At 39.2% G+C, this 21,845-nt stretch overlaps 1 protein-coding gene across 5 annotated transcripts in view; it reads left to right on the top strand.

Annotated features, from left to right (window-relative positions):
* SPECC1 (sperm antigen with calponin homology and coiled-coil domains 1) overlaps positions 1–21,845 on the top strand; it is a 305,973-nt gene that overhangs the window by 178,043 nt on the left and 106,085 nt on the right. For all 5 annotated transcript variants that reach the window (XM_008062605.2, XM_021714763.1, XM_021714764.1 and 2 more), the window contains one exon: positions 16,916–18,495. In XM_008062605.2, coding sequence (XP_008060796.1) covers positions 16,916–18,495 — 1,580 coding nt within the window. The remainder of the gene's footprint in view (positions 1–16,915; positions 18,496–21,845) is intronic.

A 21,845-nucleotide genomic window follows, 5' to 3' on the forward strand; every position in this document is an offset into this window, starting at 1 on the left:
CCCAGTCTGTGTAATTCTCTAGTTTCTCCAATTTCAAATTCAGATATATAGATACAGTTAGATAGATTTTTTTGTTTGTGTTTTTCAGTTGGAGTCTCCCTCTCTTGCCCAGGCATAAGTGCAGTGGCATGATCACAGCTCACCACAGCCTTGACCTCCTGAACTTACTTCCACCTTAGCCTCCTAAGTAGTTGGGACTACAGGTGTTGGCCACCACTTTCAGCTGATTTTTAAATTTTTTTGTGGAGACGCGATCTTGCTATGTTGCCCAGGCTGCTCTCAAACTCCTGGGCTCAAGCAATCCTCCTACCACAGACACTCAAATTGTTGAGATTACAGGTGTGAGCCATCGTGCCTGGCCAAATTTAATATATTTTAGTGGTGCAGCTTGAAAGTTTCTCAGTGATCTCTATGATGTAGAGCTAAACTGGGCCACATGAACTTTAGGGAATCAGAGCTCAATTGTGACCTAGACTAGATTGTTCTCACTTGCATCGAGTCTCACAAACCTGGAAGTTGAGCTTTCCTCATCTCTCCTGAAAGGAAGTCTGCACATGGAGTGGCAGATCTTTTAATTCATGTAAGATCCCACCACCGTCAGCTCCTCCTCACTCTTTAGTGTTTGCTGCCTGGAAACCTTGGGGTTTATTTTCCCACAGTGCTGGGAGATTTCTGTTCAGAGGTGCCAAGCTCTCGAGTTAGGCAATGAGGATTTCATTTGGCCCACACAATGGCCAAGGAAGCTAACGCAGTGTCAGAGTGAATTCTGGGACCAAGCATTCCTCTGGCCACTTCAGTTTCAATGGAAATTAGATGTCCCTGCCCGCTTTGCACTTTTCAAACGGCACATTAGGAGCTGCCCTTACAGAGCCACTTTGCACTGGGGCTTCTCTTGGAGATGACTAATGGCAGCTGGCTGTGTGGGCCGCCCTCGAGAAGTTGGTCAAACCATACCATTATCTTTTCTCATAAACACTACAGCTTTGTCCCTTGCCCTATCTCGCCTGTAACCCAGCACAGAGCAGTCACTGTGTCCTCTTCTGGCCTGAGCCCCTTCCGAATGTTAGGGGTCTTTTGTTTAAAAGCATTATTGTCTCCCCTCGTTCTGGGGTGTTGTTCATAGTGATCGTGGTACAGCATGAGTATTTGGGAAACAGGAGGAGTACATTTACAATTATTTTGAATTCTAACTCAAATTGCTGAGCAAGTGGAGTCTGAGCAAAATTAATTTTGTATTCTGCACACACACACACACGCACACACACAAAACCCCAAAAAGTAAAAGGAAGATGAGATAGAAAACATTAATCTCTTTACAAAAATCATCTCTAAATGTTGACACTACTGCTTGCTTTTAATAAAGGAAATAAAATGGGTGAGTAATTTGGTTCATTTGTATGAATGTAGAATTCTTTTGTGTTTTTTTCGTCTGTTTGATTTGCAAAAAGAATTTCCATTACCTTTCATATGAGTAATGTATAAATCTCTAGAAAGCACTCCTTTGAGACTACCCAAAGTTAGGCCAGCTATGGAAAAAATTACGTTCTACCACAGTCAAGGTGGGGATCAAAGGTTTGATAACAGACTTAGTTCCTTATGGCAGTGTGTCCGCTTGTTGAATTGACTCAGACTTTTTTCCTTTTATCTGATTTGTTCTAAGTCCAAAGGATCAGTACTGCTTGTAAAACCAACGGATCACTGATTGCCTGTTTCTATGCTGTAGTTACAAACATTCACATTTCTTTTTCTTAATTTTTAATATCAAAATAATAGAAAAACAGGTTTTAAAAATGAGCTAGGGCAAGGAGCTTATTATAAAAAGCAAGATTGCTGCTGTCCTACCCCTTCCCTCGTCTTGTCCCTTTTCTCAAAGGTAACCACTTCATTATGCTTTTACTGTCTTTTGAAACACACACACACACACACACACACGCACACACACACACACATTTATGTACTTTAGAGCAGTGTTAGGGACAGCAAAATTGAGCAAAAATTACAGAGTTCCCCTGTATTATACTCCTGTTCCCAAATACACACAGTCTCCCCACTTGCAACATTCCCCACCAGAGTGATATGCTTGCTATAATCGGTGAACCCACACGGACACATATTATCACCTAGAGTCCATAGCTTACAGTAGAGTTCACTCTTGGTGTTGTACATTCTGTAGGTTTGGACAAATGTATAATGACATGTATCCACCACTGTAGTGTCATAAGAATGGTTTTACTGCCCTAAGAATCCTCTATCCACTGCCCATTCATCCCTCCCTCCCTCAGCTCTCGGCAACCATTTATCTTTTTACTGTCTCCATAGTTTCGTCTTTTCTAGATTGTCATATGGTTGGAGTCATATGGTGTGGTCTTTTCACATTGGTTTTTTTCATTTACTAATATGCATTCAAGATGCCTCCATGTCTTTTCATGGCTTGATAACACACTTCTTTTAAGGGCTGAATAATTTCCATTATCTGAATGTTCCGTAGTTGGTTGCTTCCAAATTTTGGCAATTATGTGATAAATATTTATGTGCATATTCTTCTACGGGCATATGTTTTTGAGTAGTTTGATTTAAACACCGTAGCTGGGTTGGATCATATAGTAGAAGTATGTTTAGTTTTGTAAGATACCTCTATCTTCCAAAGTAGCTATGCCATTTTGCGTTCCTATCAGCAATGAATGAAAATTCTCTTGCTCCACATCCTCGCCAATATTTGGCAGTGTTAGTGTTTTGGATGTTAGCTATTCTGATAGTTGCATAGTGATATCTCTCTGTTGTTTTAATTTGAAATTCCCTAAAGACATATGATGTGGAGCATCTTTTCATATGGTTATTTTCTATCTGTATATCTTCTTTGGTATAGGGTCTATCGGATCTTTTGCCCATTTTTAGTTGGGTTGTTCATTTTCTTGTTGTTGAGTTTTGAGAGTTCTTTGTATATTTTGGATAACAGTCCTTTAACAGATATGTCTTTTGCAAATATTTTCTCCCAGTGTGTGGCTTATCTTCTTGTTCTTTTTTTTTTTTTAATCTTCTTGTTCTTTTGACATTGCTATTTTTTATTTTTAGATTTTGTTGGCTTCTGCTGTGCTAAATAAGGATTTAACGCACAACCTTATACTCTCTCCCAGTGTCGTAATATCACTTTTATTTCCTTTCTTGGTTGTTTTTAGTTTAATAATGTATTTCATTTTTATTTCTTGTTTTCTCAACTGCATATAGTATTCTTGACTCTTCAATTATGAGGTGAGGGTGGATATGATTGCTACTGTCCTTTCTGCCAGCTGTCTTTACTTTTTTTACCTCCCAGTTTTTTTTCATCTTTACCTTACCTATTTCACTCACAAGGATGACAGTATTCATGTGTTCTAGAAAATAATCTTGCATCCTCTGTGTATAGGCCATTTTAAATAGTATTAATATTTTTGTGAAGTATTAATATTTTCCCCACAGTGTGAAGTCATGTGTTGTGATTTTGTTACTTGTCTTATGTAGCTTCTTGCTTTTTACTACTTTTTTTTTTTTTTTTTTTGAGTTGGAGTCTTACTCTGTCGCCTAGACTGGAGTGCAGTGGCCACTCCCGGCCACCGCAACCTTGACCTGCTGGGCTCTGGCGATCCTTCCGCCTCAGCCTTCCAAGTAGCCGGAATTACAGGCATGCGCTACCACGCCCAGCTGATTTTTTTGATTTTATTGTAGAGATGAGGTCTCACTGCCCAGGCAGGTCTCGAACCCGCGGGCTCAGGCAATCCACTCACCTCAGCCTCCCAAAGGCGCGGGATTACAGGCTGAGCCACTGAGCCCGACTTTACTACTTTTATTACATCTGTTTTAAAAAAAATTCTTCATCCAGCCAGATGTTCTGTCAAGGAAACTTACTTTCTGTGGCACTTTGTCCTCTTGAATCAGTCTAGACTTATTTTCCAGACTTGTTCCATGGCTATTATCTTGAGACTTCACTGGTTTCTTATAATAAAGCTGTGGCTTCCTGGATCACTTGTCCCTCTTCCTCTGATTTTCTCTCTTTTTTTGCTGGAGCTCATCCTCAATTTCCTTAGAAAAGATATTGGTAGTTTAATTTTCTCCATTTTTGCATTCGTTAAACTGTATTGTGCTTTGAGATTGATTTATAGTTCAGTTTGGTATAGAATATGGTTGAAAAGAATTTTCCCTCTGAACTTTGAAGGTGTTTGCCTTCTAGGATTCATTCAGTATTGCTAATGAATGATGGTGGCCAGTCTCCTTAGTCCACATCCCTTCTCTAAACTGTTATGCATTTTTGTATTCTGAAGCTCTATAAAAAGGTGTATATCCACGTGGGATTTTTTTTTTCCATTCATTATGCTTGACATGAGTTCTGGAAACATGTTCCGTGAGGACTTTGGGGAATTCCCTTGCTCTCTGATAACTTCCTCCACTCTGTTCCCACTGGTATGTATTTCTAAAACTTCTGTTAGTTGGTTATTTGATCCCTTAAATGACCCTTGTATTTTTTATTCTTTTCTATTTTAATATTTTTTTCATTTTCTACATATTGGGAGAGCCCTTGATTTTGCATTCCATCTCTTCTATTGATCTTTTAATTTTTAAAATTTTTAAGCTTTTTCTCAAGTCATGCAAGGATATAATGAATTTTTAATTTGGCAAGCATATTTAAAAATTTTTAGAGCTTTTTCTTGTGTCTTCTGTATTCTTTTTTCATAGTGGTCCTGGCCTTGTTTTCTTGGACATATGTTACATTGAATCTCAACCGTATTAGTGAGACCTTCCTTGGGTACCTTGTGTAAATTATTCTTCCTCACCAGTCCCCTCTCTGCATTCCAGGGCCTTTGCACATTTTTGCATTCTTTCTCAGCATTCCTTTCTTTCTGTTACCTAGTTTTAGGTGTTTTTGTGATATTCAAATCTGTTGCTCAGAGGAGAGGTCCATACAAGAGATTTCAGTTGGGAATCATCAGTATAACATGTTTTGTAAGAACATGAGTTTGAATAAAATCACCAGAAAAATATTTGTGACAAGAAAAAAGGCCCAGGACCTAGGTCTGAAGAATTCTAGCATGTAGAGAAAAGAGAAGGAAGAAGCAGCAAAGGACAGAGGGTGGCTGCAAAGGCAAGAGGAAGACTGGGAAAGTGTGGCATCTAAGAGATGTTTCAATAACAAAGGATTTTCACTGATTCTGCCAAGAGGATTGAACATATCTATTACATTGGGCCGTATGGTAGTTTCTGATGACCTTAGCGGACAGTGTTTTGGTACGGGGAGTGGGTAGAGAAGTCAGTGAAGGGAAGAATTGGAGAAAACCAGTGGATATAACTCTTTCAAGGAGTTTGCTATAACGGGAAAAGAGAAACCAGATATTTATTAACTGGAGGTAGATGAGGATTCCAGATTTTTTTTTTTAATTGAAGAGAATTAAACTTGTTTAAATATAAGTCCTTAGGATCCAGTGGAAAGGGAATGATACCCCAATGAGTCACAGGACGTATTGGGGACATTGAGGATACTGATTGGAGTTGAATGGGTATGTTGGAGAGCAAGGAAAACAAAAGGTAAATGAGACTGAATACACTGATTTGGACGAGATTATACGTGGCCTTGAAAGCCAAGGGAAGAAGTTTGACGTTGATACAGCAAGGGATAAGAAATGCATTCAGATTCTGGAACAGAAACATGAACAAGATATTTAAGGGATTAATAGTCCATTGTGTCCTGAAGATGGGAGAGGCTGGAATTGGGAAGACCTGTGAGAAAGCAGTTTCAGAATATTAGACAGAACATTCTGAGAACCTAGATTGGATTCAGATCAAAAGGAAAGGAAACGAAAAATACGGGAATGTTTCCAGACTGTTAATGGGATTTAGTGACTGGTTGGTAGCAGGAAGAAAGGAGAATGAGGTTTTAAATATGATTTTAAGGTCCCTTGCTTGGGGGAACCTGAGAAATGATTGGCACCACTGATAGACATGAATAAAAAGAATGAAGGATCACTCATAAGTGACCCTAAACAGTTATCATAATACTACAAGAAAGGGATTGGCAGTAGTGGAGGGGGAGGGGGGATGAAGAGTGGGGAGGAGGAGCACACTTCATCAATAAAGGTACCTAATCTCAAACCAGGTGATGTGGGGACCAAAGTGAGGCCCAAACTTTACCTGTGCAATGACCATTTGTATACCCTGAATTGTACCCCACATCTTTAATATAAAAATTTTTTTAAAAAGAATGAAGGAAAGAAGAAATACATAGTCCATAAAGTTAGCAGCCACTGAAAAGTTGAGAAGGATAAAAATTAAGGGGATAAATTAGATTTGACAATGAAGATATTAGTGGAACTCTTTGAGAAAACAGTTTATGAAGAGTGATCGTTTTTAAAAAAAATCCTAGTATTCTAGGTTCTTAGAATGAGCAAGTTCTCTTGTGTTTAGGAAGTGAGGAAGCAATTTGGTGGTGTATAAAGATAGTGAATTTTCATATATATCTTCTGTCTCTCCCACAGAGCAGCTACTCCATGAACACTTGTTGAATAAATGACAGACAGATTATTTGTTTACTTCAGAACGTCACCATTTCCTTCATCAGTTCATGTTAGGGAGAAGACCTACCAAAGAACAGCCCCAACATTATATTCTTTGGTTAAAATAAGAGATCGAATAAAAGGACTAAACATATTTTGTTTTCAGCTCATGAGAATCACTACTTGAAATAGTGTTTAGTTATCTGATCTATGGTGTAAATGATCTTGCTGTTGCTATTTTAAGTATACTTTTCGTTTTCTGAAGATTTCTTGTTCCCATCCCCATCTCTGTATATTGTTATGTAGAACTTTCCCCTCCGGCTTTCAATTGTTTTACGCTTTTAACATTTTAAAATAATCTTATTTTATTGACATATTTAAAATTTTATGTATTTATTGTGTATAACATTTTGAAATGTGTATACATTATGAAATGGCTAAATGAACTATTTAACATGTATGTTATCTCACGTCTCATTTTTTATGGTGAAAACACTTAAAATTTACTCTCTCAGACATTTCTAAGAATACAGTACATTGTTATTAAATATAGTCACCATATTATAAAATAATAGCTTTTGAACTTGTTCCTTCAATCTAACTGAAATTTTGTATCCTTTGACCCAACATCTCCTCAGCCCCACCTCTCCTTCCCACAACCCCTGGTAACCACATTCTCCTCTCTGCTTCTGTGAGTTCAACTTTTTTGGATTCCACATATGCGTAAAACCATGCAATTGTTTGTCTTTTTGTGCCTGGCTTATTTCATTTAACATAGTGTCCTCCACTTTCGTCCATGTTATAAAAAATGACAGCATTTCCTTCTTTTTAAGAAAAAACTTTTATTTTAAAGAAGTGGGGTACAATTCAGGGTTAGGTATACAAATGGTCAATATGCAAGTACCCTTGTTGATGAGGTATGCCCCCTCCCCTGGCATATGCCCACTACTGATTTCCTTCTTTTTTAAAGGCTAACTAGTATTCCATTGTATATATAAACTAGTTTTCTTTATCCATTCATCCATTGATGGGCACAGGTTGATTCTGTGTCTCAACTTTTGTGAATAATGGTGCAGTGAACACGGGAATATGGATATCTCTTCAACATGCTGATTTTGTATCCTAAGGCTGTGCACCCAGTAATGGAATTGCTGAATCATATGGTAATTCTATTTTTAATTTTTTTAGGACCCTCCATACTGTTCTCCATAATGGCTTATTAATTGACATCCCCACCAACAGTGTACAGGGATACCCTTTTCTCTACATCCTTACCAAACTTGTTGTTTTTCATCTTTTTTGTGGTACTCATTTTAACCAGTATGAAGTGATGTCTCATTGCATCACTTAATTTGCATTTCCCTGATGATTAGTGCAACTTGTTTTCACCCTTTGGCTACCTCTCGATTTCTACTTTATTGTACAAATTTAACCAAAAAAACAAGGAAGTTACTCACTGACCAACCAGCTTAATATTTAGTATTCAGTGTTTGCAATATTTGATGTTTCTTTGTAATTCATGTCTCTGTAAATACTTAGTTCGATGTACTAGTGATTGACCACAGTATAATATGTTTTTCATTGGAATTTTAAAATGTAACATAGGAAACTTTTTAAAAATTATTGTATTAATCTTCATAATTATGAGGTAGAGCTTGCTTTTTTTTTTTTTTTTTTAACCTATTGGAGTCAACCACCCAGCACACAGGAGTTGTAGGAATAAGAGATGAGGGGGTGTGAGGAGCACAGAAGAGGTAAGGGTGCCAACTAGCCCATCCCTGTTCCATGGCTCTTCTCTCTACTCCCCTGATATTACCTTGCTGTGTTATATGTCAGGAACTGGGCCAGCTTCAGGGCTTCAGAATGCAAGGACTAGCAATGAGGCTTAACTAATTCCACTATTTGAAGAAGACTCTGCATGGTAGAAAATTTCCAGGATGACATCCTAGCTGTAGGACTGCTACCCTTTTCTCTTCCCATTGGTACCTATGAAGAGGTGTGTTGGGGCTGGAGACCTAGGGGCGAGCAACCAAGCCCCGAGCTCAGTTTGGTCTGATGATGAATTTTAGGAACTCTCTAACTTAATCTCTCCTCCTTACAGTTTCTAAAATGATGTATACAAAGATGGAAGAGTCTTTTAGAAAAAGAGACAGATGTAGTAAAAAAGGAAAAAGAACAGAATAATACATAATACACAACTGAAATAATGTAATACACAACTGGAAGTATTTACTAAATATAGTTTGGTTTCATGTTTTGTTTTGTTTTGTTTTGTTTTGTTTTTTGAGTTGGAGTCTCACTCTGTTGCCCAGACTGGAGTACAGTGGCCGCTCCTGGCCACCGCAGCCTCGACCTGCTGGGCTCTGGCCATCCTTCCACCTCAGCCTTCCATAGCTGGAACTACAGGCGTGTGCTACCACGCCTGGCTAATTTTTTATTTATTGTAGAGATGAGATCTCACCAAGTTGCCCAGGTGGGTCTCGAACCCGCGAGCTCAGGCAATCCACTCACCTCAGCCTCCCAAGGCGCGGGATTATAGGCTGAATCACCAAGCCCGGCTTGGTTTCATGTTTTTAAAAAATTCCTAGTAGTTTAGATGAGGCATAAGTAACACTTAAGGGGAGAATAGACTAAGATTTGGCAGCAAAAGGAGTTAAAATGGTAGAAATAATGACAGAGTTATCTGCTGTTCTATATTAGTTCTTCCCATCTTCAAAAGGAACAAACGATTGAAGATTTAAAAAAGAAAGAAAGAAAAAGGAGTCTTAATTTGGTGGTATTATTTGAAATGTCAAATGCCTCTGTGATGATCGTTCTTGGACTCTCAGGTTTGCTTGTTCTGGCTGTAGTTATGGTGAAACTTTAGTTATCTTCCAGTTTTTATCATGGTTCTTGCCAAGTGACTTCATTCTAGAGAACCAGCTTTACTAAAACATTTTATTGCTTGGTGGTTTTAATATCATTTCACAAGAATAATTAAATAAGTTTTTTCTTCATTGAATAGGTAGTATAATGGAAGTAAGGCACCTAGACACTTTAAAGTAAAGCTGACTCTTAAACAACACTGGTTTGAACTGTGTCAGTCCACTTATATGCAGATTTATTTTTTGTTTTAATTTTTTTATTTTAAAGATGTGGGGTACAATTCAGGGTTAGGTATACAAATATTCATTATGCAGGGACCCTTGTTGATAAGGTATGTCCCCTTCTCCCCTGGCAGTTTCCTACTACTGTCAATCCCTTTCTTATAGTATTACAATAATTGTTCAAGATCCACTTATGAGTGAGGAACATGTGGTACTCAGTTCTTTGTTTCTGTGATAGATTACTCAGTATTATAGACTCTAAGTCCATCCAGGTTGCTGCAAAGTTCATAATTTTGTCTTTATGGCTGTGTAGTATTCCATCGTGTTTATTTAACATATTTTTTTATCCAATCCTCTTTCGATGGGCAGCACGGTTGGTTCCATGTTTTTGCTATTGTGAATAATGCTGCGATAAACATGCGTGTGCAAGTATCTTTTTCTTTTCTGTCAGTCTCATTCTGTCACCCAGGCAGGAGTACAGGAGCTCGCTCACAGCCACAGCGCCTCAACCTGCTGGTCTCAGGTGATCCTGGCCTCAGCATTCCAAATAGTTGGAACTACAGGTGCACACTACCATGCCCGGCTTATTTTTTGATTTATTGTAGAGATGAGGCCTCACCAAATTGCCCAGGCTGGTCTTGAATCTCTGAGCTCAAGCACTCTTCTCGCTTCGGCCTCCCAAAGTGCGGGGATTACAGACTAGAGCCACCATGCCAGCCAACAGGTATCTTTTCATAGAGTGATTTGATTCCTCTGGGTATATTTCCAGGGTCATATGGAAGGTCGATTTTTAGATCTTATTAGGAATTGCCAAGCTGTTTTCACTCCCACCAACAGTGTAGAAGTGTTCCCTTTTTCCCACATCCTCTCCAGTATCTGTTGTGTTTTGAGTTATTGATGATGGCCATCCTGACTGGAGTTAGGTGGTATCTCAGTGTGGTTTTAATTTGCACTTCTCTGATGACTAGTGAGGCTGAGCATTTTTTCTTGTATGTGTTGGCTGCTTGTATGTCTTCATTTGAGAAGTGTCTATTCATATCTTTAGCCCTCTTTGTAATGGGGCTGTTTGGTTTTTTTTCTTTTCGGCACATTTGAGTCCCTTGTAGATCCTAGATGTTAGGCCTTTGTCAGATATACAGCTGGCAAATATTTTTTCCTTGTCTGTGGGCTGTCTCCTCGCTGTCTCGATGGTTTCTTTAGCTTTGCTGAAGCTTGTAAATTTGATGAGGTCCCACTTGTCTATTTTATCTCTTATGGCATGGGCACTTGGGATTTGGATCAGCAATTGGTTGCCAGTTCCGATTTCCATAAGGGTGTCTTTTGCATTTTCTAAGGTTCTTATAATTTGAGGTTTTACATTTAGGCCTTTGATCCATTTAGAGTTGATTTTTGTATATGGTGATAGGTAGGGGTCTTACTTTAATCTTCTGCATGTGGTCAGCCAGTTTTCCCAGCACTATTTACTGAATAAGTTCTCTCACCAGTGGTTGGTGGTGGAGGCTTTGTTGAAGATGAGTCGGTTAAGAAATTGAGATGTTGCTTCTGGAATCTCTATCCTGTTTCATTGGTCTAAATGCCTGTTTTGTACCAATACCAGGCTGTTTTGATTATTGTAGCTCTATAATAAAGTTTAAAGTCTGGGAGTGTGCTACCTCCTGCTTTTTTTTTGCTGAGAATTGTTTTGGCTATTTGTGATCATTTATGTTGCCATGTGAATCCCTATATTGTCATTTCCAGGTCTGAGAAGAATGCTGCTGGCAATTTAATGGGTATTGTGTTAAATCTAGATTGCCTTGGTAAGATAGACATCTTAACAATGTTGATTCTTCCAATCCATGAGCATGGAATATTTTCCATTTGTTTGTTTGTGTCATCTTTGATTTTTTTGAGCAGTGTTTTGTAGTTTTCGTTGTAAAGGTCTTTGACTTCTTTGGTTATGAAGATGGCAAAGTATTTCTTTTTTTATGTGTGGCTATTGTGAATGGGATAGTGCTTTTTGGGGGGCTTCTGTTTGTTTATTGTTGGTGTATAGGAGTGTGACTGTCTTTTGCACATTTATTTTATACCCTGAGTTTGCCAGAGTCCTTTATCAGTGCAAGAAGGTTTTTGACAAATTCTCTTGGGTTCTCAAGGTATAAAATCATGTCATCTGCAAAGAGGGATAACTTAACTTCCTCTTTTCCTATTTGGATACTCCTGATTTCCTTCTCTTGTCTGATTGCTCTAGCTAGGACTTCCAACACTATGTTGAACAAGAGGGATAAGAGTGGGCAGCCTTGTCTTGTTCCGGTTTTCAGGGAAAATGCTTCTAATTTCTGTCTATTTAGCAGTATGTTGGTTGTGGGTTTCTCATACATGGCTCTTACTATTTTGGGGTATATTCCATCTAGATGTTTGAGGGTTTTTATCAAGAAAGGGTGCTGGATTTTATTGGAAGCTTTTTCTGCACCTAATGAAATAATCATGTGTTTTTGTTTTTACATCTGTTTATGTATTTAATTACATTTATGGTCTTGTGAATGTTGAACCCAGCCCTGCATCCCAGAGATGAAGCCTACTTGGTCATGGTGGATGATTTTTGAAATGTGTCATTGGATTCAATTTGCTAGAATCTTGTTGAGAATTTTAGCATCTGTGTCCATCAATGATATTGGCCTGTAGTTCTCTTTCTTTGCTGGATTTTTACCTAGTTTGGATATCAGTGTGATGTTATATGCAGATTTTAAAATATATATATATTGGAAAAATTTTTTGAGATTTGCAGCAGTTTACAGAAACTCACAAATGCATAGAGTAGCCTAGAAATTTTTTTTTTTTTTTTTTTTGAGTTGGAGTCTCAATCTGTTGCCTAGACTGGAGTGCAGTGGCCGCTCCCGGCCACCGCAGCCTCGACCTGCTGGGCTCCGGCGATCCTTCTGCTTCAGTCTTCCAAGTAGCTGGGACTACAGGTGTGGCCTACCATGTCCGGCTAATTTTTGATTTGTTGTAGAGATGAGGTCTCGCCAGGTTGCCCAGGCGGGTCTCGAACCTGCGGGCTCAGGCAATCCACTCACCTCGGCCTCCCAAAGTGCTGGGATTACAGGCTGAGCCACCGAGCCTGGACGAAATATTTTTTAAAAAGAGAAAAAGTTAGGTATGTAATGAATGCATAAAATATATGTAGGTACTAATAGATTTTTATCATTTACTACTATAAGAGATAAACAAATTTGCTGGGCCTGTTGGCTCAGCCTGTAATCCCAGCTCTTTGGATGACTGAGGTGAGAGGATTGCCTGAGCCCAGAGGTTTGAGACCAACCTGGGCAACTTGATGAGACGTCATCTCTACAATAAATCAGAAAAATTAGCCAGGCGTGGTGGCATGCATCTGTAGCTATAACTACTTGGAAGGCTGAGACAGAAGGATTGCCTAAACCCAGCAGGTTGAGGCTGTGGTGGCCATGAGCTTGCCACTGCACTCCAGCCTGGGCGACAGAGTGAGACTCCAGTCTCCCCCAAAATTATACACACATACACATACACACAAATTTATTATAAAAATTTAAAATTTATCAAAACTTATGTGTATAAGCACAGACTTTATATAGCGTCATTCGCTGGTGAGAGAAATGTAAACAAACATAAAGATGCAATATTAAGTCACAGCTGCAAAACTGTACTACTATAAAAATTTTATACCTACCTCCTGTTGTCATTGTGATGAGCTCAAGTGCTGAGGGTGTATGCTCAAAAGGCCATGTGACACTCATCTCTATGTGAGCAGTTCATCTCTACAGTAAGTCATGATATCAGTAAAAAGTAATCTCTCGAGGCTCTCGAGTATGTTTCATTGTGTTTAGTGCAATGCTGTAACCTTTGAATAACACCATGGGACACGTACAAAGTGCTGCTAGTGATGCTGGCAATGCCCCCAAGAAGCAGAGTCCTGACATTACAAGGAGTTGAATTGCTGGCCTAGGTGCTGTAGGTTGAGGTGCAGTTGCCACCATTTCAGACAAATGATTCATTTTGCAGACAATGTAAACTTATGGTATCAATCAATACAGTACAATACTGTAAATGTATTTTTCCTTCCTTATGTTTTTCTGAATAACACTTCCCTAGCTTTATTATAAGACTACAATATATAATACATAGATCATATAAAATATGTTAATTGTTTATGTTATCAGTGAGGCCTCCAGTCAACAATTTAAATTTTTGGGGAGTCAAAAGTTTTATGCAGATTTTTTGCTGCATGGGAGGTCAGCATCTATAATGCCCACATTGCTCAAAGGTAAGCTGTATTTAAAGTCTATTATATTGGCCAGGTGTGGTGGTTCATGCCCATAATCCTAGAACTTTGGGAGACTGAGGCAAGAGGGTTGTTTGAACCCAGGAGTTTGAGATCAGTCTGGGCAATATAGCGAGACCTCATCTCTACAAAAAAATCAAAAAATTAGCCAGATGTGGTGGCACACACCTGTAGTCCCAGCTACTCGGGAGGCTGAGGTAGAAGGATCACCTGCTCCAAGAGATAGAGGCTGTGGTAAGTCATGATCATGCCATTGCATTCCAACTTGGGCAACGGAGTGAGACTCCAACTCATAAATAAATACATAAATAAAAGCAAATTATAGTGCTCTTAGCCTTACAGAAACCTAATTTGAAAAAGTTCACTTGAAAACCATAGCTTTCTGTATAGCACTGTGACAGTTTACACTGTATTAAGTTAAAGTTTCAAAAGAACTCAGTAGTTAGATGCTTAGCAATGAATGCCATCAGCCTTCACATCATCAGAATCCAGGCTGTTTTTAGGTTTGTGGTTGGTCAGGTCTCAACAGAGTTTCAGCAGTGGGTTTCGAGCTATGGGGTTTGTTGGGTTCTGAACCTGCCTTGGCACCAGGGCTGCTGCCAGTGTAGGGGAGCATTCCCTTCCCCTGTCCTTTCTTACCCTATAGAGACCTAGAGATTGGTGACTACTTCTGGAATGCTTTGTTAAGCTTCCCATTCAAGATGTGTAGTTTTTTGGTTTTTTGGTTTGTTTTTGAGTAGAAATCTCACTGTCACCCAGGCTAGAGTACAGTGGCACACTAATGGCCACTGCAGCCTCGACCTGCTGGGCTCAGGTAATCCTTCTGCCTGAGCCTTCCAAGTAGCTAGAACTATAGGCATGTACCACCATGGCCGGCTACATTTTTATTTATTGTAAATACCAGGTCTCGCCAAGTTGCCCAGGCCATCTCAAACCCCTGGACCCAGGCAATCCTCTCACCTTGACCTCCCAAAGTACTGGGATTACAGGCGTGAGCTACTGCATCCAGCAAAATGTGTAGTTGTGAGAGTTATAGCAATCAGCCTTGACTCATCAGATGGTCTTTGAGTTTGCAAAATAGGTCCAAAATGTTCATTTATACTCTATCATCTGAGGTGGGTTTCAATTCTAGAGCACAATGGAGATTGATGTCTGGGTATTGCTCCTAGAGTTTTTTTACATTGTGTTTTATAGTATAGATGAAAAGAAAAAATTTTTTTTATACTTTACGTTTCCCGATATAAATATTCTAAATTCTGTATTATTTCCATGTCATATAAATCCCTTTAACACTTAAAACTGTACCATAGCTATTCATAGCATGTCCTTGTCTTATTTGTTCTTGTTTCTCTACATACACAAATGAGCAGACCATATCTATGTTGAAAGTGAGGTCATTAGACCAGATCAGTCTCTCCTTGATATTATTTATATCTTCTGATTTATTAATCCAATTTGTGCTGAAAGTATGTTAAAGTTTTTTTTTTAGGTGTTTGTTGAGAAATTTAAAGTGAACTTGTATTTTGTCAAAAGGTTATTGTTTCATTGCCAGCATTATAAGTTCAGATGTATTAAGTCACAAATTAAAGAAATACACAGCTCAAGTTTATTTATTTGAAGGATATTTATTGGCTTGCATAACTGAAAGACCAAGCTATAGACTGAACTTCAGGTTGATTTAACTTAGCAACTCAACAGTGCCATTAAGAATTTAATTTCAGCCGGGCTCGGTGGCTCAGCCTGTAATCCCGCGCTTTGGGAGGCTGAGGTGAGTGGATTGCCTGAGCCCGCGGGTTCGAGACCTGCCTGGGCAACTTGGTGTGACCTCCTCTCTACAATAAATTAAAAAAAAATCAGCCAGGCGTGGTAGCGCATGCCTGTAGTTGTGGCTACTTGGAAGGCTGAGGCGGAAGGATCGCCGGAGCCCACCAGGTCGAGGCTGCAGTGGCTGGGAGCGGCCACTGCACTCCAGTCTGGGTGACAGAGTCAGACTCCAACTCAAAAAAAAAAAAGAATTTAATTTCTTTCTTTCTACAATGCCATCTGCATTCCTACTTCCTCTTGTGAGGACAAGGTGGTTGCCAGCTATTTCCACACCCACACACTTTCTCTCTCCTGTCCAGTGATGTTTAACAGCTTGCCCAGAAAACCTTTCCTTTGTCTCATTGTTCTTAATTGAGGTTTGTGCCCACACCTTGAATTGAAGTGTGTGTGCCCATGCCTTGAACTAGCAACTGTGGCTGGGGATGGGATTATTCTAAGTAGCTCAGGCTAGAATCCCCCAAAGCACGAGGGGGACCCCCAAAAAACTAGAATTATCTTTTAGAAGGCAAGCCTCTTGTAGTAACACTCAGAATTTGTTCCTCCAGATTAAATGGCCAACCAAAGTTTTTATCTGGAAGTTTTGAGAAGGTTGTGTCACAATTTGCGGAAGAAATGTCCAAGTTGTGGCAAACAGGTGACTAGTTCATCCACCATGACAAATCATGCTGTGTTCAGCAGTTTTTGACCAAAACCAGCATGACTCCCATGCCCCATCCTCCCTATTCACCCAGTCTCACCCCAAGTGGCTTTTTTTTGTTGTTTCCCTGGATGAAAAAGTCCTCAAAGGGAAATGTTTTGCTGATGTGTAAAGGGGAAACAAAAAATGGCAGAAGCACTAAAAGGCATCAAATCGCCAAGTTCAGAAACTGTTTTGAGCAGTGAAAAAAGCATCTTAATAGGCATATTGCATCACATGGAAAGTACTTTGAAGATGAATGAAGTTTAAACATGCAAGAATAAATTCATGCTTTCTAACAAATAAATTCCAGGTTATGGGGGCTTCCCTTCTCATATAGGGCTATACAAGGGGGTATAGAAACCCCAGTCAGAACTGGCTGATTATCTAGAGGAGAAGGAAATGGATGAAGAGCAACAGCCACACTGTTCCCTGTGCCATGTGACTTGAAGTCATTTGGGTTTTGTTTATAAAAGTGCTTGCTGCTTTTTCATTTTTCTCTTCTTCTATCTTTAAGGGGCCGTTACAGCAACCAAACGGACAGGCATTCCAGCTCCACGGGAATTTTCAGTAACAGTCTCAAGAGAGAGATCTGTGCCCCGTGGTCCCTCCAACCCTAGGAAATCAGTGTCCAGCCCAACTTCTTCCAGCAATCCCACCCCTACCAAGCATCTAAGGACCACTTCCACAAAACCCAAGCAAGAGAATGAAGGTGGAGAAAAGGCAGTGCTCGAGTCCCAAGTTCGGGAACTTTTGGCGGAAGCTAAAGCAAAAGATAGTGAAATTAACAGGCTTCGAAGTGAACTAAAGAAATGCAAAGACAAAAGGACTCTGATCACCGAAGGGACTGATGCTTTGGGCCCAAATGTAGATGGAGCATCAGTCTCACCAGGTGACACAGAACCTTTGATAAGAGCTCTTGAGGAGAAGAACAAGAGCTTTCAGAAAGAGCTTGCTCATCTGGAGGAAGAAAACCAGGCCTTGAAGGAGAAACTGACCTATCTTGAACAATCCCCAAATTCAGAAGGGGCAGCAAGTCACACTGGCGAGAGCAGCTGCCCAACATCTATCACTCAAGAGTCAAGCTTTGGAAGCCCAACTGGAAATCAGTTGTCGAGTGAGATTGATGAATATAAAAAAAACATACACGGAAATGCTTTAAGGACGTCAGGTTCCTCAAGTAGCGATGTTACCAAAGCTTCTTTGTCACCAGATGCCTCTGATTTTGAGCACATTACAGCAGATCCCCCCTCGAGGACTCTGTCCTCCACAAGCAACCCCTTTAAGAGTTCAAAGTGTTCTACCACTGGGAGTTCCCCAAACAATGTGAGTGAATTGTCCCTGGCTTCCCTCACAGAGAAGATACAAAAGATGGAAGAAAATCACCATAGCACCGCAGAAGAACTGCAGGCTACTCTACAAGAATTATCAGACCAGCAACAAATGGTACAAGAATTGACAGCTGAGAATGAGAAGCTGGTGGATGAGAAGACAATTTTAGAGACATCTTTTCATCAGCATCGAGAGAGGGCAGAGCAGCTAAGTCAAGAAAATGAAAAGCTGATCAATCTTTTGCAAGAGCGTGTAAAGAATGAAGAGCCCACCACTCAAGAAGGAAAAATCCTTGAACTGGAGCAGAAGTGCACAGATATTCTTGAACAGGGCCGCTTCGAAAGAGAGAAGCTGCTCAACATTCAACAGCAGTTGACCTGTAGTTTACGGAAGGTTGAAGAAGAAAACCAAGGTACTTTAGAAATGATTAAACGTCTGAAAGAAGAAAATGAAAAACTGAATGGGTTTCTAGAACTGGAACGGCGTAATAATAGCATGATAGCCCAAACTTTGGAAGAATGTAGAGTTACCTTGGAAGAATTGAAGATGGAGAATGGGTCTTTGAAGGCTCATTTGGAGAGTGAGAAGCAAAAAGCTATAGAAAGTAATACCGTGGGACAGACAGCAGAGAACTGTGAGGTTCAAGAAATGCTGAAAGTAGCTCGGGCTGAGAAAGATCAACTGGAACTATCTTGCACCGAGCTCAGACAAGAATTACTGAAAGCAAATGGCGAAATTAAACATGTTTCAAGCCTACTAGCCAAGGTAAGAAGAGATATCTACTGATATTTGCTCATCTTTGTTAATATTTCTGTTTTTGACCTTTAAATTCACAAAGCAAAGAGAATCATTTATTTGCTCTATTTTTTTTTATGAAGTCAGCATTCTAGCTTGAAGATCTGTTAGATTCCAGACAGAGTGGTATCAGGGATACAAAAGTGAAACAACCAGATTTCTGGCAACTACGGGCAGTTCAAAGTGTAGTGAGAACATAGGTGAATCAAATCAGAGAGTATGATGCCGTGATAAAGAATGTTATAGCGGGCTGGGCCTGGTGGCTCATGCATGTAATCCCAGCACTTTGGGAGATAGAGGCAGGAGGATTGCTTGAGACTAGCCTGGGCAACATAGTGAGACTTTGTCTCTACACAAAATTAACTGGATATGGTGGCACATACCTGTAGTCCCAGCTACTAGGGAGGCTGAGGTGGAAAGATCGCCTGAGCCCAGGAGGTCGAGGCTGCAGTGAGGCTGTGATCGTGTCACTCTGGGTGACAGAGTGAGACCTCAACTTCAAAAAAAAAAAAACCCGAAACACCAGAACATCATAGCTTCCATGCCCAAACTCTAGTCTAGTGCAAAGGAGGGACACCTAGTATAATATGGGGGGGGGGAGTAGTATAGGAGGACTTCCCAGAAGAAGTAGCAGCTGAGCTGAGTATTGAAGATTGAGTGAGAGTTAGCCAGGTCTCTCAGAATACTTTTAGTTGCTAGTAACAGACAATTGTAATCACATCCAGTTTTCCCAACAAAATAGGGATAATACCATAACCACTATTTTGGTGTTTTCTTCCAGACATGTGTGTATAGCTCACAAACTTTTTAAAAAATTAGAATTCTCCTGTATATGTTATTAACTTTTTTATAGTGTAATCTCATCATTAAATATTCTTGTAAGCATTATTTTAATGGCCAGATAATATTTTATTATATAAATATTTCATATTTACCAGTCCCTTGTTATTGAATGTATATGCATTATTGAACATTTATGTTCTTTCCAGTCTTCCAGTATTATAAATACTTTTTTTATATCACTCTGATTATTTCTTTAGGAAACATTCCTAGACGTTGACTTACTGAGTCAGAGAGTATAAACATTTTAAAGACTTTCATCACATTCAGCCAGATTGCCCTCCAGAAATGTATGCTAGTTTGTTCCCGACAGCAGACATGAGAATGCTTGTTTCCCTTGAGCCCTTGCCAACATTTGATATTAAATTGTTATGTCATTCAGGTCTGTTCATCATTTCCTTTTTAAAAAATATTTTTTGCTTGGAAAGATCATCCCCAACCCAAGATGAAATAAATGATCAGTCTGGAATTTTGCTGTATGATGCAAGATGTATAGTGATTGTATGATATTCTGCCCACCTCAAAGAACAGTGCTGGAAAGGTGCAGAGAGATGACTTCCTGTTTCCCATTTCCTCCATACTCTGAGTCTGAGATTTAGAAGTCCACTGGTGAGAAAGGTTAAAAACATCTTCCCACCATATTTCAGGAGTTGTCGCTGTTTCAAGAAGCAAATTATGCCTTGAGCTCCCAGGGAGATTTTTCTCTACTGCTTCATCTGTCTTAAGATTAGTTCATTGCAACCTGGTTCTGCATCTAGCCATCTAATGGTCTCAGTGCAGGGTCGTGTTAGGAATTCCTGTCATGGTCTCTGCTCCGAATTCACAGGTCTTTTATTGAAAGTGTGGAAGTAGGTTCATTAGCGGTTACTAGCTAGGCTTTGCATTAAGCTTTAATATCTTGCAGAATAAGATTACTTTTTGTTGCTTCAAGATTACTCACTACTCTTTTGCAAAATAGTTTATCTCCCAGGTGGACCTTCTTGAAGTCTTCCATCGGTCTCTTTGGAATTTTAATTGGCTTTACATTAAATATAAGTATCAATGAGAAATAAGTTGGCATCTTAAAAAAAGAGCTTATTAGGCCCGGCACAGTGTCTCAAGCCTGTAATCCCAGCACTTTGACTTTGGGAGGCCAAGGCGAGAGGATTACCTGAGCTCAGGGGTTCAAGACCAGCCTGGGCAACTTGGCATGACCTCATCTCTACAATAAATCAAAAAATCAGTTGGGCATGGTAGCTCATGCCTGTAGTCCCAGCTATTTGGGAGGCTGAGGTGGAAGGATCGCCTGAGCCCAGCAGGTCAAGGCTGCGGTGATTGTAAGCGTGCCACTGCACTCCAGCCTGGGCGACAGAGTGAGACCCCAAACTCAAAAAAAAAAAAAAAAAAAAAAAAAGGACTTATTTTTCCTGACCAAAAAATTAGATATTCATTACAGAAGATTTAGAAAATATAGAAAAGTGTAAAAAAGGTGTTAGCTTTAATCTAACCACTTAACATTTTGCTATATATCCTTTCAGACTTTTTCTCAGTTTATATATGTTTGGGCATGCATAAAAGCTTGTGCTGATATGATTATGATATTTAATCTTATCCAGAAGAATAGAGTATGTCTGTCTGCATTCCATTACAAATAACCAGTTGGATTAATCTATTCTGCTGTTAATGTTTCTGATTAATTTATTTTTACTTTTATCTTTTAATTCCTTTGTCCCGCTTTATATATATTTCTTTGATTTCTTCCTAGTTTCTTGGGTAAAATTCTTTATTCATTTAACTTGTCCTTTCTTGGTTAATAATGAAAGCATTTAAAGGTATGAGATTATCCTTTCTTGTAGCTTTGGCTAAATAAAGACAATAAAATCTTCTGGAATAAATTAAAACTAATTTGAAGAAAAAGGAAAGTATTTGCATTCTCTGTAGAATGCAAGTCACAAAATATTTGTTTAAAATCAAGCTGATATTAAAATTATAGAATCAAACTGTTATTGTTCATATATTCCATATCTTATTGCCTACTAACTAGAGTTATCAAATCCTGACAGGAGGATGAAAAAGGCCCTAGCTGGTATTTTTAGGTAAGAGTTTGAGGTAAAGATAGGGGCATGATACCACATAGGATTTATTTTATATATATCCAGAACTTACGTCTGTGATTTTTCTGTTGTCTTACATGCACAGAGATTGATTTGTAATTGCAGTGAACTTGTAACATGCTAATCTTTCTGCCTATTTTTATTACCATAGAAAAAGTAAAACCCAGACCTCCTAAATGCACTGATAGTTTATTATATCTCTACTGCAGAATATCAATTATTCCACTAGCAAATATGAACTCTAATGATAATACTTAAGAGACTCATGTCCAAAGGAAGACAGCAGTACTCTTAGCATAAAATTATAAGAAGGATATGCAGTACTGGACTGGGTCCTCTTGACTTACCCAGTGACTGATTTTATGACTTGGGCAGTTCCCTTTACAC

Source organism: Carlito syrichta, unplaced genomic scaffold (genome assembly GCF_000164805.1).
Source record: "Carlito syrichta isolate Samal-C Ts95f unplaced genomic scaffold, Tarsius_syrichta-2.0.1 Scaffold305756, whole genome shotgun sequence".
Classification (NCBI taxonomy): domain Eukaryota; kingdom Metazoa; phylum Chordata; class Mammalia; order Primates; family Tarsiidae; genus Carlito; species Carlito syrichta.